Raw genomic sequence first — 17679 nt, forward strand, 5'->3', positions numbered from 1 at the left:
CCTCTATCAAATGATGGTAAGTGTAGTGTCCTTGTTTTTCAATGAAGGACTACAATACGTTAAATGGAGTGGCCGACCAGAAACCACAAAGATCAAAATGTTCTGAGCCTTGACTGTCTTACACTAATGTTAGCTAGCCAGATTCTAGCTAGACACATTATTTAGACACATAGAAAGACAAACTAAAACACTAGAACAACAGTCACATGAACAACTACAGGACAGTCTTGTCAGATACGGTAGCTAATCAGTTTCGTGTTTGTAAATATGTCGTGTTGCCATCTGTCAGTGGGTATCATCATAACAAGGCAGTCATCACCCTGCAATTACTAAGGGTAGAGGGTAATAGCTGGTAATAGCGCGGCTAATGTTAACAAGCTAACGGTTGATAATGCTAACGTTTAGGACGTTATCACATCATTTCAGTCAGTCTAACTTGATAACTAAGTTGATAGTCTCTTTTTATCAGCACAGCACGTTTCATACACGTTTCAATAACACCGTAGCATCTCAGTAGAACTCACCGAGACTTTGCCTTCGGCAAATAGCAGCAGACGTGTAACTTCAGGGGCTACAGGTCTTTCAAGGTTCGGTGGATCTGGTTGGGGAAGATATTTCCTTTACTGAATATTTTAGAAAGCTATACTAGATTTACCGATAGTAACCACACACATATATTTTACTTACACGTGTTACTCCGTTCTCTGCCTCAACCTGCTTCCAGTGGCGGTAGATATTGATAGATATCGGCTGGCCAATAGAGGGCGCTAGGGCGTTTTGAGGGACTTTAAGAACGTAATTGAACGGGAGAGCCTTCTTTATGCTGCCATCTTGTCCGTGTCTCAACCGGAAGCCTATATGGAGCATGTTCATCTGTGACAGAGTTAGAAACATTTGAGGAGTCACCAAGAGCCAAGTCAGGCTCAGAAATGGAGGATACTCTTTCTGGGTCACTTAGATATAAATCATGTTCATTAACTTTTCTGAAAATTCCTTTTGTTGATGAGCGTGACCTTGTTTGTTGTATTCCTACATGTCTTATGCCTTTATTAGTACAGGGATCACTAACACCCTGTGCAAAACCTCCACTGGCTGTGTACTGATGGTGTCTGTTAGTATAATGTCAGAGTACATTTACATTTACAGTCCCACAGAGTACATTTACATTTGTCAAAAATGGTCGTTTTTTTTTTGATATTAGCTGTGTTGATATTACCCCCCTGCCCCCCTCTACCCTTTCTGTCAGCCCTGAAAATATGGTAACCATTATGTCATCATCCGATATGGATGTGCTTAACCATTACTGAAAAAATTAAAATGTCTGCATTAGGTAAGAGAAGATAAGTTGACATTGTGTATTGTACACGTATTGTTATTTACAAAAAAAACTGTTCTTAAAGGCAGACTAACTGCTTTTTAAAAGTTAACAGTTTGAACCCTCTCCTCCCCTCCTACCTCTCCCACCAACCCCTCTCCTCCACCCACCCCTCTCCTCCACCCTCTCCTCCCACCCTCCCCTTCTCCCACCCCTCCCCTCCTCCCTCCCCTCCTCTCACCCTCCTCCCTCCCCTCCTCTCACCCTCCTCCCTCCAACCCCTCCCCCTCCTCCAGGACTCGTGAGAGCCTTGCCTCCAACACCTCCAGCATCATGACGGAGAATAACAGACGTCAGAACTCTGCAATCCTGAGCCCCCGTCACATGATCCCCGGTCACCTGACCAGCGTCGGCCCGCCCTTCAACTTCCGCGCTAACCCACAACCCCCTGCTTCCGCGCAGAAGGACAAGCTGACCAAGCCCCCGACCCTGGCCTCCATCACTAGCGTCTGACAGACAGACAGACAGACAGACAGACAGACAGATAGGCAGACACAGGCAGAGAGACAAACAGATGGACAGAGAGAGACAGACAGACAGACAGACTGACAGAGAGACACGCATACAGACAGACAGAGACAGACAGACAGACTGACAGACAGAGTCAGGCAGACAGACAGACAGACAGACTGACAGGCAGACAGATAGGTAGCGAGACAGACACACAGGCAGACAGACACACAGACAGACACACACACACACACACACACACACAGACAGACAGACAAACAGGCAGACTGACAGACAGACAGACAGACCTAGAGAGACAGACAGACACACAGACGCACAGACAGACAAACTGACCTCCATCGCAGGCGTCTGATGGATGTACGGAGGGACTGATCGAGGTGGAGGAGATGGGAGCAACCCTGAAGCCCCCCCTTTCCCTCCCTAGGGATGATGGGACTGTTCGTGACACTGGCATGACTTCCACTTACTGTTCTTACTGCTTCTAGAACACTCTACTGCAAAAACAACAACAACAACAACAACAACAACAACAACAACAAGAAAACTAAAATATCCTCTCTACCCTGCCCCCTCCAGGATGTACCTGGCTTGGGACTGAAATGATTGTTATTTTTTGCCTTTTCCAGAATTCCTGGATGTTGTAACTGGAGAGAGTTGTTGCCAGGAGACACAGACTGTTGGAGGAACACTCATGGTGCGTTCACGACGTGTGTCTGAATTACCACTTTGAAATGTCTCATTTGGAAACTCGTTGTACAAAGATGATACCCGAGTTTCTGACTCAGAGGGTGTCAGAATCCACCAATGGGAAGCCCCGGTTACCTTTCACTCTGAGGTTCCAAGTCTCCGAGGTGTCATGACCTTAGACACCTCGCCCCCCCCCCCCCCCCCCCCCGTCTGGGAGACTCTGGTGTCAACGCAGCGTTACCACGGCGACCAGAACTGGTCACCCTGTGACGACACACAACGTTACCACGACGACCAGAGACACAGCCTCCTGAGAAGCAGTGAACCAGGAAGAGCTCCAGAGGGTCTCTGATATGTGCAAAGTATTCTAGTTCCATCCTCCTATCCCTATAAGTTCTTTATTGTTGCGATCATGTATACTCAATTCTTTTAAATGTTTAAATGACCAAATACTTGGAGAAGAAAAAAACGTCATTAAAAAGATGTTGAAATGAGAATTTATGACTGGCAAACGTTTATTTATTTTTGGGGGTTGTATCTGTGTTTGAACCACCTGTGTTTTCACACACAATCATTTCATTGGATGAGAAATATCTTGCCCCACCCCTCCCATGGTGACACATTAAGTGTGATAGCTGTCAGCCTGTCATGTGTCTCAGACATACATACATACATACATACATACATACATACATACATACATTGATTGATTGAAAACTTTATTAGAAGATTTGCAGAAGTAGGTACATGAAAGTACATATTACATACAAGGTCAACTAACAGGATAAAAACCCAAGAAAGCCACTGGCTTATTTCAATTGGGGTCCTTGACATACATACATACATACATACAGACAGACAGACAGACAGACAGACACAATGAGGTGATACAATGTGGACAGACTAGTTCATACAGGGGAGAGCTGTATCAGTGAGGAGCAAGACAGAGAGCTGAGCACTGATGTGGGAGACAGATCATAACCGTAAGTTGGTGTTTTTAATAGTTTTTCACTGTTTAATATGATTTGAATAAACTTGCGTGCCTTTGTATCATCTCACAAAATGATGTAGCCCTAACATACTACAGTAGCCAACTGTATGTGACCAGCCTGTTAAGAAAGCCTCAACTTGATTTTGTCCAGCTGACTGTGATCTAGTAGGTTCAACTACATGAGGCCCTAGATAATAATAGATAATAATGACTGTGTCTAGACTAGTCAACAGTCTTTACAAAGGTCACTATTGACCAATCAGCAGAGCTATAAGACTGACAGAATACTGTTGAATACACTCCTCTATGAAGGGTCAATTAGTTGGTTTACTGTATGTCTTTTTTATGTAAAAATGGGCTTGTGTGATCAAAGTTAACTTTTAGGGTTATAGAGAGACATTGTAAATATCCCTTGTTAGCTTCAGGAGAGAGAGATACTGTATATACAGTATCAGCATACTTTCATGTCCCTTTCCTATGCTGTAGTTTCTCACTTCACAGTTTTTAACTTTGGTCTCCTTTAATGTGCTGCGTGTGTTCATTGTTCAGGTTTACAGCAAGAGGTCCTTTAAGGAGAGAGTGGAGGAGACCCCTGGCTCTAAAATGAGTCTCTCTGGGGAGAGAGAGGAGGGGACCACTGCCTCTAAAATTAGTCTCTCTGGGGATGTTGAAGCCATGGGGTAAGAGAAGAGTCTCTGGAGGGCATTTACCATGAAGATGATGATATTGATGATGATGATTATAGATACTTCATTCATAACCAGATTAATGTTAGACATAGGAATGTATATGTACTGTAGTTCAATGCACACTGTATTTACTGTGTAAACTAGTCTCAGGGAGATCACACTGAACACCAAAGGCTCAAAGATGATAGATCAACATGTCATGATGCATTGTTACACAGATCAAGCTTCATACACTCAAACTCAAAGGTTTTGATGTTCCACTAAGATCAAGCCTACACACATGCAGTTGGACAGTGGTGTGTTTTCCCTGAGTTGTTGGATGTACAGATGTCCCCTCTCCCTTGTGTGCAGTGTGCAGGGTGTAGTGTGTAGTGTGCATGGTGTAGTGTGTAGTGGCAGTGTAGCTCTCGTGATGAGTAGCCCTGCCAGTCCAAATGGATGTCCTAATGGTAGAATCTTAGGTCATCCAGCGGAGAGATCCCCAGTTTGAGCCCTGCTGGTTACATCAATCCCACTCTGACCACCAGAGGACAGCAGTGTATGCTCATAAGAGTTTGTCACATTGGGTATTTGAGCCATGATGCTGTACTTATCTTATTGAAGTTCTTGCAGTCCAAAGAGAACAAGACTGTGATGACAGAGGCAGGACACTAAGGGAGTCTTGAGGAGAGAAATACCCACTGTGTTGTAATCACACATGACCATGACCCATCTTCCACTAATAGCATAAAGAAGTAAATATGTTTCCATTGTCAGTTTTGCTTTGAAGCACACTTCCACTTCAACATGGTTTTGTTTCCCATTCTTTTAGAGGTAAAACGGATATGACCCCTTGAACTTTAATCATGTGTGGTATTTGACATTTTAGATTTAGGGTCTGCTTTTGAGTGTGTTTATTTTCATGTTTCACCTGAACTTTTTTGAAATTGTCCTCCTGCTTCCTCCTGCTGTGAGAATAGCGCTCCATCACTTTGTCAATGATGTTGTCCCTTTTTCACACAAAACACACACGCACACACATGCATACGCGCGCACACACACACACACACACACACACACACACACACACACACACACACACGCACACACACACACACACACACGCACGCACGCACGCACACACACACACAGTAACACAGCTGTTATGAAACACACAAAATACATATCAATAATTTATACAGATGAGGTAGTTAGGTTTGGTTTGAGTTCAGAAACTCTGACCCTGGACCTTTTTAGATGCTTGTTTTGTTTTCATACAAATTGGATTTGACGTACTATGGGCATAAAGCAATAATGCTCAAAGGACATGATTGAAATGGTAAGATGTCAGGAAAGAAAGGCCTCTAGTCGCTGCCAGATAATGAAGTTGACCACACCAAGTCAATTCTGTGATGTAGGTGCAATAGCGACCACTGGCAGATTAGCCAGATCAGTCCAGTAATCTGCAACAGGGTTGACAATCATTTCAACATCTAACAATATATAAACAAATAAACAGGATAGTTACTGTCCTCCAAGATGGAGTCCCATTGACAATATCATTATCCGCACTCATAGTTCAGCAGCACATAACTGTACAGATGACATATTGCATTCAATACCCACTAGGGGGCAACAAAGTAACTTTTTAAATATAACCTTGATGCCTGATCTGTCTTGAATGTGGGGTTGAAATGGATAGCTAATCTACATGATTGTTGTGTAGCCCAATATGTGTATGCATCTTTCAAGGCAAACGATAACATTCGTCTTTTGTTTGGAGGGTATTTACATGTAGACGTCAGATATACACGTATTGATGGACATTAATGGGCATGGGCTTGCCCAGCAAAGTTAAGACATGATTGCAAACTAGCATTCAATTAAAGCCTCCCTTATACGTTCATTGTAGAAAAATTATTGTACCACCCGGCCTGATAGAAGCAATAAGAAAGACAGAAATGTTATGTGATTTCCATGGGCACTTGAAGGATTTATTTGGATGGTTTCTGTCTCTGCCCAGATGGACTGCAGTGGGCAGGACCGGGTCATGTAGGGATGGGGGGTAATGGTGGGTAGATATGGTGTCAGACAGTAAGGATGCTATTGGAGGTGGACAGTTTGAGCTCCTCCCGGGGGTTCTGCAGGGTATCTCGCGGGGCAGCATACTCGAGCACATTGGGTAGTCCGTGCACCACACAGCAGCTAACGCCACTGCGGAAGATGCCCATGTCATGGGCGTCATGCCACTCATCTGTCTTCTCATCGTAGCACTCCACATTGCAGGTACCTGTGCCAGTGAAGCCGCCCACCACAAACAGAAGATCATCCACCACCTCGATGCCAAAGTTGCTCCGTGGGTTCAACATGGTGGGAACTGCGCGCCAGGTGTTGGTCTGGGGATTGTAGCACTCTGCGTGTCGCAGACAGTTGGCTCCATCAAAGCCGCCCACCTAAGAGAGGATAGGAGAAATGTGGGTCAATAACAGAATATCAGAACTTGAGCATAGATTTATTGTGTATTTTTATGTAGGTCTCACCGCATAGACCTGCTCCCCATAGGCGATGACCCCCAACCCAATGCGGCGGCTTCTCATGGGGGCGATCAGAGTCCATTGGTTGGTCTCAGGGTTGAAGCACTCTGCTGTACACAGCCGCTCATTCCGATTGTTACCACCACATATGTATACCTAGAGTTAAGGCAACTTGTAAATTCATCCATCCTGGCTTTTTAATAGATTAATTGTACAATAGTTATTAAGTTGTGTTCCAGGTACAGTTAGTCTTACCTATTCCACTTACCTTTCCAAAAAGTGTGGTGGCACTGGCATCACTTCTCTGCTCATGCATGGGTGAGATGAGTGTCCACTGGTTGGTCTCAGGCTCATAGCGCTCAGCAGTGTTGAGTCGCACATAGCCATCAAAGCCGCCCATGGCGTAGATGCAGCCACCTAGCACAGCCACACTGACGTAGCAGCGCCGTGAGTGCATGGGTGCCACTTGGTGCCAAGTGTGTGTGACTGGGTTGAACTTGCGCACACTACTGAAGTCGTCAAAGCCTCCCACGCAGTACACAAAACCATTGAGGTAGGCAGCACCGTGGTAGGCCCGTGCGCTCTCCTCAGTCACATTGACCCATCGGTCAGCCCGTGCATCATACGCCTCAATGCCATTGGTGGGGCTGCCACCACACCAACCACCGATGGCCAGTAAGATGGCATAGGGCAGGCGAGGGCGGGTCAGAGGGTTGCTGCTGTCAGAGCTGAACATGGCCTTCAGTGCGTTGATGATGATGGGCTTGCAGTCATCATTGGCTCTCACCAGTGGATTATTCTTCACATTGTTCATGAAGTAGTCTGCTGTCATCAAGGCCATGCGTACCTAAGCAAACAGACACAGACAGATATGGACACAGAATGCAGTCGGCAGCCTTTATGAAATGCATCAAACATTTACGTGTTACGTGTGTTGTCCAACTCTCAGTCACCTTAGGCAACAGCACCGAGATCTGGGCTTCGCGGTCTTGAGGAGAATGGCCAATCCAGCACAGGATGGCCTCAAACACTACATCTTCCTGCTTCACATTCAGGTCGTCCTTCTCAATGATGTCACGAAACTGCCACAGCGAGAGTTCTAGGAACTCCTCGGAGCTACGCACCATCTCCTTAAAGTGATGCAGGATGAAGAGAGAGGACCTGCGCCTCAGCTCATAGCAGGAGTAGAAGTCTGCAAACGTACAGATGCCAATGCAGTTCTCCGGGCACAGCTGGGCCTCTAGGTAGTCAGAGCAGGCTTGCACAATGCCCATGACAGAGAACTGATCTGCAGCCACCAGAAGCTGCTCCACATTCTCGTCAGTGACAGGCACAGAGCGTGTGTAGGCATACTCAATAATGAGACGCATCATGTCCGGTGACACACCAGGAATATTGTACACCCGCTTGTTGTTCCAGACAATTGTGAAGAGAGCTCTGTGGGTCAGGGTTTAGAGAGGAGGGATATGATGGTCAGGAATCATCCATATACTGTACCAGATTTTCTCAATACTCTTTTCAATACAGCACAGCTATATAATAAACACCCTCTGCAAGTATATGACAATATAAAGAGGGGTACACAAATATTATGAATCAATAGTTGCATGCTATCTTTTATAGAATGTATCATTGCTGCCACAAAGAACAATGTGTAAGCTCTTGTAGGATCTGGCTATTTTCTTCTGATTATCCTTTGGATCCATGCCAAGTGAATCCCTGCCATCCATCATGGCCACATCCCCACAAAGTTAAGACACTCACCGGAAATATGGACTGCAGCCGCAAAGGATATTCTTGTGTGCGTTGAAGTCGATGCCATTGACTTTAATCACCACGTCACAGAATTTTCCTTCCATCCTCTATCAAATGATGGTAAGTGTATTGTCCTTGTTTTTCAATGAAAGACTACGATACGTTAAATGGAGTGGCCGACCAGAAACCACAAAGATCAAAATGTTCTGAGCCTTGACTGACCAGATTCTAGCTAGACACATTATTTAGACACATAGAAAGACAAACTAAAACACTAGAACAACAGTCACATGAACAACTACAGGACAGTCTTGTCAGATACGGTAGCTAATCAGTTTCGTGTTTGTAAATATGTCGTGTTGCCATCTGTCAGTGGGTATCATCATAACAAGGCAGTCATCACCCTGCAATTACTAAGGGTAGAGGGTATTAGCGGGTAATAGAGGGTAATAGCGCGGCTAATGTTAACAAGCTAACGGTTGATAATGCTAACGTTTAGTTTAGGACGTTATCACATCATTTCAGTCAGTCTAACTTGATAACTAAGTTGATAGTCTCTTTTTATCAGCACAGCACATTTCATACACGTTTCAATAACACCGTAGCATCTCAGTAGAACTCACCGAGACTTTGCCTTCGGCAAATAGCAGCAGACGTGTAACTTCAGGGGCTACAGGTCTTTCAAGGTTCGGTGGATCTGGTTGGGGAAGATATTTCCTTTACTGAATATTTTAGAAAGCTATACTAGATTTACCGATAGTAACCACACACATATATTTTACTTACACGTGTTACTCCGTTCTCTGCCTCAACATGTCTGCTTCCAGTGGCGGTAGATATTGATAGATATCGGCTGGCCAATAGAGGGCGCTAGGGCGTTTTGAGGGACTTTAAGAACGTAATTGAACGGGAGAGCCTTCTTTATGCTGCCATCTTGTCCGTGTCTCAACCGGAAGCCTATATGGAGCATGTTCATCTGTGACAGAGTTAGAAACATTTGAGGAGTCACCAAGAGCCAAGTCAGGCTCAGAAATGGAGGATACTCTTTCTGGGTCACTTAGATATAAATCATGTTCATTAACTTTTCTGAAAATTCCTTTTGTTGATGAGCGTGACCTTGTTTGTTGTATTCCTACATGTCTTATGCCTTTATTAGTACAGGGATCACTAACACCCTGTGCAAAACCTCCACTGGCTGTGTACTGATGGTGTCTGTTAGTATAATGTCAGAGTACATTTACATTTACAGTCCCACAGAGTACATTTACATTTGTCAAAAATGGTCGTCTCTTTTTTGATATTAGCTGTGTTGATATTACCCCCCTGCCCCCCTCTACCCTTTCTGTCAGCCCTGAAAATATGGTAACCATTATGTCATCATCCGATATGGATGTGCTTAACCATTACTGAAAAAATTAAAATGTCTGCATTAGGTAAGAGAAGATAAGTTGACATTGTGTATTGTACACGTATTGTTATTTACAAAAAAAAACTGTTCTTAAAGGCAGACTAACTGCTTTTTAAAAGTTAACAGTTTGAACCCTCTCCTCCCCTCCTACCTCTCCCACCAACCCCTCTCCTCCACCCACCCCTCTCCTCCACCCTCTCCTCCCACCCTCCCCTTCTCCCACCCCTCCCCTCCTCCCTCCCCTCCTCTCACCCTCCTCCCTCCCACCCCTCCCCTCCTCTCACCCTCCTCCCTCCCCCTCCTCCAGGACTCGTGAGAGCCTTGCCTCCAACACCTCCAGCATCATGACGGAGAATAACAGACGTCAGAACTCTGCAGTCCTGAGCCCCCGTCACATGATCCCCGGTCACCTGACCAGCGTCGGCCCGCCCTTCAACTTCCGCGCTATCCCACAACCCCCTGCTTCCGCGCAGAAGGACAAGCTGACCAAGCCCCCGACCCTGGCCTCCATCACTAGCGTCTGACAGACAGACAGACAGACAGACAGACAGACAGACAGACAGATAGGCAGACACAGGCAGAGAGACAAACAGACGGACAGAGAGAGACAGACAGACAGACAGACAGACAGACTGACAGAGAGACACGCATACAGACAGACAGAGAGAGACAGACAGACTGACAGACAGAGTCAGGCAGACAGACAGACAGACAGACAGACAGACTGACAGGCAGACATATAGGTAGCGAGACAGACACACAGGCAGACAGACAGACAGACAGACACACACACACACACACACAGAGACAGACAGACAGACAAACAGGCAGACTGACAGACAGACAGACCTAGAGAGACAGACAGACAGACACACAGACGCACAGACAGAGAAACTGACCTCCATCGCAGGCGTCTGATGGATGTACGGAGGGACTGATAGAGGTGGAGGAGATGGGAGCAACCCTGAAGCCCCCCCCCTTTCCCTCCCTAGGGATGATGGGACTGTTCGTGACACTGGCATGACTTCCACTTACTGTTCTTACTGCTTCTAGAACACTCTACTGCAAAAACAACAACAACAACAACAAGAAAACTAAAATATCCTCTCTACCCTGCCCCCTCCAGGATGTACCTGGCTTGGGACTGAAATGATTGTTATTTTTTGCCTTTTCCAGAATTCCTGGATGTTGTAACTGGAGAGAGTTGTTGCCAGGAGACACAGACTGTTGGAGGAACACTCGTGGTGCGTTCACGACATGTGTCTGAATTACCACTTTGAAATGTCTCATTTGGAAACTCGTTGTACAAAGATGATACCCGAGTTTCTGACTCAGAGGGTGTCAGAATCCACCAATGGGAAGCCTCGGTTACCTTTCACTCTGAGGTTCCAAGTCTCCGAGGTGTCATGACCTTAGACACCTCGCCCCCCCCCCCCCCCCCCCCCGCCTGGGAGACTCTGGTGTCAACGCAGCGTTACCACGGCGACCAGAACTGGTCACCCTGTGACGACACACAACGTTACCACGACGACCAGAGACACAGCCTCCTGAGAAGCAGTGAACCAGGAAGAGCTCCAGAGGGTCTGATATGTGCAAAGTATTCTAGTTCCATCCTCCTATCCCTATAAGTTCTTTATTGTTGCGATCATGTATACTCAATTCTTTTAAATGTTTAAATGACCAAATACTTGGAGAAGAAAAAAACGTCATTAAAAAGAATAATGTTGAAATGAGAATTTATGACTGGCAAAAGTTTATTTATTTTTGGGGGTTGTATCTGTGTTTGAACCACCTGTGTTTTCACACACAATCATTTCATTGGATGAGAAATATCTTGCCCCACCCCTCCCATGGTGACACATTAAGTGTGATAGCTGTCAGCCTGTCATGTGTCTCAGACATACATACATACATACATACATACATACATACATACATACAGACAGACACAATGAGGTGATACAATGTGGACAGACTAGTTCATACAGGGGAGAGCTGTATCAGTGAGGAGCAAGACAGAGAGCTGAGCACTGATGTGGGAGACAGATCATAACCGTAAGTTGGTGTTTTACATAGTTTTTCACTGTTTAATATGATTTGAATAAACTTGCATGCCTTTGTATCATCTCACAAAATGATGTAGCCCTAACATACTACAGTAGCCAACTGTATGTGACCAGCCTGTTAAGAAAGCCTCAACCTGATTTTGTCCAGCTGACTGTGATCTAGTAGGTTCAACTACATGAGGCCCTAGATAATAATAGATAATAATGACTGTGTCTAGACTAGTCAGCAGTCTTTACAAAGGTCACTATTGACCAATCAGCAGAGCTATAAGACTGACAGAAGACTGTTGAATACACTCCTCTATGAAGGGTCAATTAGTTGGTTTACTGTATGTCTTTTTTATGTAAAAATGGGCTTGTGTGATCAAAGTTAACTTTTAGGGTTATAGAGAGACATTGTAAATATCCCTTGTTAGCTTCAGGAGAGAGAGATACTGTATATACAGTATCAGCATACTTTCATGTCCCTTTCCTATGCTGTAGTTTCTCACTTCACAGTTTTTAACTTTGGTCTCCTTTAATGTGCTGCGTGTGTTCATTGTTCAGGTTTACAGCAAGAGGTCCTTTGAGGAGAGAGTGGAGGAGACCCCTGGCTCTAAAATGAGTCTCTCTGGGGAGAGAGAGGAGGGGACCACTGCCTCTAAAATTAGTCTCTCTGGGGATGTTGAAGCCATGGGGTAAGAGAAGAGTCTCTGGAGGGCATTTACCATGAAGATGATGATATTGATGATGATGATTATAGATACTTCATTCATAACCAGATTAATGTTAGACATAGGAATGTAGATGTACTGTAGTTCAATGCACACTGTATTTACTGTGTAAACTAGTCTCAGGGAGATCACACTGAACACCAAAGGCTCAAAGATGATAGATCAACATGTCATGATGCATTGTTACACAGATCAAGCTTCATACACTCAAACTCAAAGGTTTTGATGTTCCACTAAGATCAAGCCTACACACATGCAGTTGGACAGTGGTGTGTTTTCCCTGAGTTGTTGGATGTACACATGTCCCCTCTCCCTTGTGTGCAATATGTTTCCATTGTCAGTTTTGCTTTGAAGCACACTTCCACTTCAACATGGTTTTGTTTCCCATTCTTTTAGAGGTAAAACGGATATGACCCCTTGAACTTTAATCATGTGTGGTATTTGACATTTTAGATTTAGGGTCTGCTTTTGAGTGTGTTTATTTTCATGTTTCACCTGAACTTTTTGAAATTGTCCTCCTGCTTCCTCCTGCTGTGAGAATAGCGCTCCATCACTTTGTCAATGATGTTGTCCCTTTTCCACACAAAACACACACGCACACACATGCATACGCGCACACATACACACACACACACACACACACACACACGCACGCACGCGCACACACACACACACACACAGTAACACAGCTGTTATGAAACACACAAAATACATATCAATAATTTATACAGATGAGGTAGTTAGGTTTGGTTTGAGTTCAGAAACTCTGACCCTGGACCTTTTTAGATGCTTGTTTTGTTTTCATACAAATTGGATTTGACGTACTATGGGCATAAAGCAATAATGCTCAAAGGACATGATTGAAATGGTAAGATGTCAGGAAAGAAAGGCCTCTAGTCGCTGCCAGATAATGAAGTTGACCACACCAAGTCAATTCTGTGATGTAGGTGCAATAGCGACCACTGGCAGATTAGCCAGATCAGTCCAGTAATCTGCAACAGGGTTGACAATCATTTCAACATCTAACAATATATAAACAAATAAACAGGATAGTTACTGTCCTCCAAGATGGAGTCCCATTGACAATATCATTATCCGCACTCATAGTTCAGCAGCACATAACTGTACAGATGACATATTGCATTCAATACCCACTAGGGGGCAACAAAGTAACTTTTTAAATATAACCTTGATGCCTGATCTGTCTTGAATGTGGGGTTGAAATGGATAGCTAATCTACATGATTGTTGTGTAGCCCAATATGTGTATGCATCTTTCAAGGCAAACGATAACATTCGTCTTTTGTTTGGAGGGTATTTACATGTAAACGTCAGATATACACGTATTGATGGACATTAATGGGCATGGGCTTGCCCAGCAAAGTTAAGACATGATTGCAAACTAGCATTCAATTAAAGCCTCCCTTATACGTTCATTGTAGAAAAATTATTGTACCACCCGGCCTGATAGAAGCAATAAGAAAGACAGAAATGTTATGTGATTTCCATGGGCACTTGAAGGATTTATTTGGATGGTTTCTGTCTCTGCCCAGATGGACTGCAGTGGGCAGGACCGGGTCATGTAGGGATGGGGGGTAGATATGGTGTCAGACAGTAAGGATGCTATTGGAGGTGGACAGTTTGAGCTCCTCCCGGGGGTTCTGCAGGGTATCTCGCGGGGCAGCATACTCGAGCACATTGGGTAGTCCGTGCACCACACAGCAGCTAACGCCACTGCGGAGGATGCCCATGTCATGGGCGTCATGCCACTCATCTGTCTTCTCATCGTAGCACTCCACATTGCAGGTACCTGTGCCAGTGAAGCCGCCCACCACAAACAGAAGATCATCCACCACCTCGATGCCAAATTTGCTCCGTGGGTTCAACATGGTGGGAACTGCGCGCCAGGTGTTGGTCTGGGGATTGTAGCACTCTGCGTGTCGCAGACGGTTGGCTCCATCAAAGCCGCCCACCTAAGAGAGGATAGGAGAAATGTGCGTCAATAACAGAATATCAGAACTTGAGCATAGATTTATTGTGTATTTTTATGTAGGTCTCACCGCATAGACCTGCTCCCCATAGGCGATGACCCCCAACCCACAACGTCGTCTTCTCATGGGGGCGATCAGAGTCCATTGGTTGGTCTCAGGGTTGAAGCACTCTGCTGTACACAGCCACTCATTCCGATTCATACCACCACATATGTATACCTAGAGTTAAGGCAACTTGTAAATTCATCCATCCTGGCTTTTTAATAGATTCATTGTACAATAGTTATCAAGTTGTGTTCCAGGTATAGTTAGTCTTACCTATTCCACTTACCTTTCCAAAAAGTGTGGTGGCACTGGCATCACTTCTCTGCTCATGCATGGGTGAGATGAGTGTCCACTGGTCGGTCTCAGGCTCATAGCGCTCAGCAGTGTTGAGTTGCACATAGCCATTACAGCCGCCCATGGCGTAGATGCAGCCACCCAGCACAGCCACACTGACGTAGCAGCGCTGTGAGTGCATGGGTGCCACTTGGTGCCAAGTGTGTGTGACTGGGTTGAACTTGCGCACACTACTGAAGTCGTCAACGTCGTCAAAGCCTCCCACGCAGTACACAAAACCATTGAGGTAGGCAGCACCGTGGTAGGCCCGTGCGCTCTCCTGAGTCACATTGACCCATCGGTCAGCCCGTGCATCATACGCCTCAATGCCATTGGTGGGGCTGCCACCACACCAACCACCGATGGCCAGTAAGATGGCATAGGGCAGGCGAGGGCGGGTCAGAGGGTTGCTGCTGTCAGAGCTGAACATGGCCTTCAGTGCGTTGATGATGATGGGCTTGCAGTCATCATTGGCTCTCACCAGTGGATTATTCTTCACATTGTTCATGAAGTAGTCTGCTGTCATCAAGGCCATGCGTACCTAAGCAAACAGACACAGACAGATATGGACACAGAATGCAGTCGGCAGCCTTTATGAAATGCATCAAACATTTACGTGTTACGTGTGTTGTCCAACTCTCAGTCACCTTAGGCAACAGCACCGAGATCTGGGCTTTGCGGTCTTGAGGAGAATGGCCAATCCAGCACAGGATGGCCTCAAACACTACATCTTCCTGCTTCACATTCAGGTCGTCCTTCTCAATGATGTCACGAAACTGCCACAGCGAGAGTTCCAGGAACTCCTTGGAGCTACGCACCATCTCCTTAAAGTGATGCAGGATGAAGAGAGAGGACCTGCGCCTCAGCTCATAGCAGGAGTAGAAGTCTGCAAACGTACAGATGCCAATGCAGTTCTCCGGGCACAGCTGGGCCTCTAGGTAGTCAGAGCAGGCTTGCACAATGCCCATGACAGAGAACTGATCTGCAGCCACCAGAAGCTGCTCCACATTCTCGTCAGTGACAGGCACAGAGCGTGTGTAGGCATACTCAATAATGAGACGCATCATGTCCGGTGACACACCAGGAATATTGTACACCCGCTTTTCTAGGTTGTTCCAGACAATTGTGAAGAGAGCTCTGTGGGTCAGGGTTTGGAGAGGAGGGATATGATGGTCAGGAATCATCCATATACTGTACCAGATTTTCTCAATACTCTTTTCAATACAGCACAGCTATATAATAAACACCCTCTGCAAGTATATGACAATATAAAGAGGGGTACACAAATATTATGAATCAATAGTTGCATGCTATCTTTTATAGAATGTATCATTGCTGCCACAAAGAACAATGTGTAAGCTCTTGTAGGATCTGGCTATTTTCTTCTGATTATCCTTTGGATCCATGCCAAGTGAATCCCTGCCATCCATCATGGCCACATCCCCACAAAGTTAAGACACTCACCGGAAATATGGACTGCAGCCGCAAAGGATATTCTTGTGTGCGTTGAAGTCGATGCCATTGACTTTAATCACCACGTCACAGAATTTTCCTTCCATCCTCTATCAAATTATGGTAAGTGTAGTGTCCTTGTTTTTCAATGAAAGACTACAATACGTTAAATGGAGTGGCCGACCAGAAACCACAAAGATCAAAATGTTCTGAGCCTTGACTGTCTTACACTAATGTTAGCTAGCCAGATTCTAGCTAGACACATTATTTAGACACATAGAAAGACAAACTAAAACACTAGAACAACAGTCACATGAACAACTACAGGACAGTCTTGTCAGATACGGTAGCTAATCAGTTTCGTGTTTGTAAATATGTCGTGTTGCCATCTGTCAGTGGGTATCATCATAACAAGGCAGTCATCACCCTGCAATTACTAAGGGTAGAGGGTAATAGCGGGTAATAGCGCGGCTAATGTTAACAAGCTAACGGTTGATAATGCTAACGTTTAGGACGTTATCACATCATTTCAGTCAGTCTAACTTGATAACTAAGTTGATAGTCTCTTTTTATCAGCACAGCACGTTTCATACACGTTTCAATAACACCGTAGCATCTCAGTAGAACTCACCGAGACGTTGCCTTCGGCAAATAGCAGCAGACGTGTAACTTCAGGGGCTACAGGTCTTTCAAGGTTCGGTGGATCTGGTTGGGGAAGATATTTCCTTTACTGAATATTTTAGAAAGCTATACTAGATTTACCGATAGTAACCACACACATATATTTTACTTACACGTGTTACTCCGTTCTCCGCCTCAACATGTCTGCTTCCAGTGGCGGTAGATATTGATAGATATCGGCTGGCCAATAGAGGGCGCTAGGGCGTTTTGAGGGACTTTAAGAACGTAATTGAACGGGAGAGCCTTCTTTGTGCTGCCATCTTGTCCGTGTCTCAACCGGAAGCCTATATGGAGCATGTTCATCTGTGACAGAGTTAGAAACATTTGAGGAGTCACCAAGAGCCTAGTCAGGCTCAGAAATGGAGGATACTCTTTCTGGGTCACTTAGATATAAATCATGTTCATTAACTTTTCTGAAAATTCCTTTTGTTGATGAGCGTGACCTTGTTTGTTGTATTCCTACATGTCTAATGCCTTTATTAGTACAGGGATCACTAACACCCTGTGCAA

General features: G+C 45.1%; 1 protein-coding gene across 1 annotated transcript; it reads right to left on the reverse strand.

Annotated features, from left to right (window-relative positions):
• Positions 1-6279: 6279 nt before the first annotated feature.
• Positions 6280-8099, reverse strand: LOC308160753 (kelch-like protein 10; the record flags this gene model as incomplete). Its single annotated transcript, XM_080534695.1, has 4 exons — positions 6280-6645; positions 6733-6882; positions 6995-7573; positions 7680-8099. The coding sequence occupies 4 exons, from the start codon at positions 8097-8099 to the stop codon at positions 6280-6282; spliced, it is 1515 nt and encodes a 504-aa protein (XP_080390821.1).
• Between the last annotated feature and the right edge of the window lie 9580 nt (positions 8100-17679).

The sequence above is a fragment of the Nansenia antarctica genome, assembly GCF_963989245.1.
Source record: "Nansenia antarctica genome assembly, chromosome: 6".
NCBI lineage: Eukaryota > Metazoa > Chordata > Actinopteri > Argentiniformes > Microstomatidae > Nansenia > Nansenia antarctica.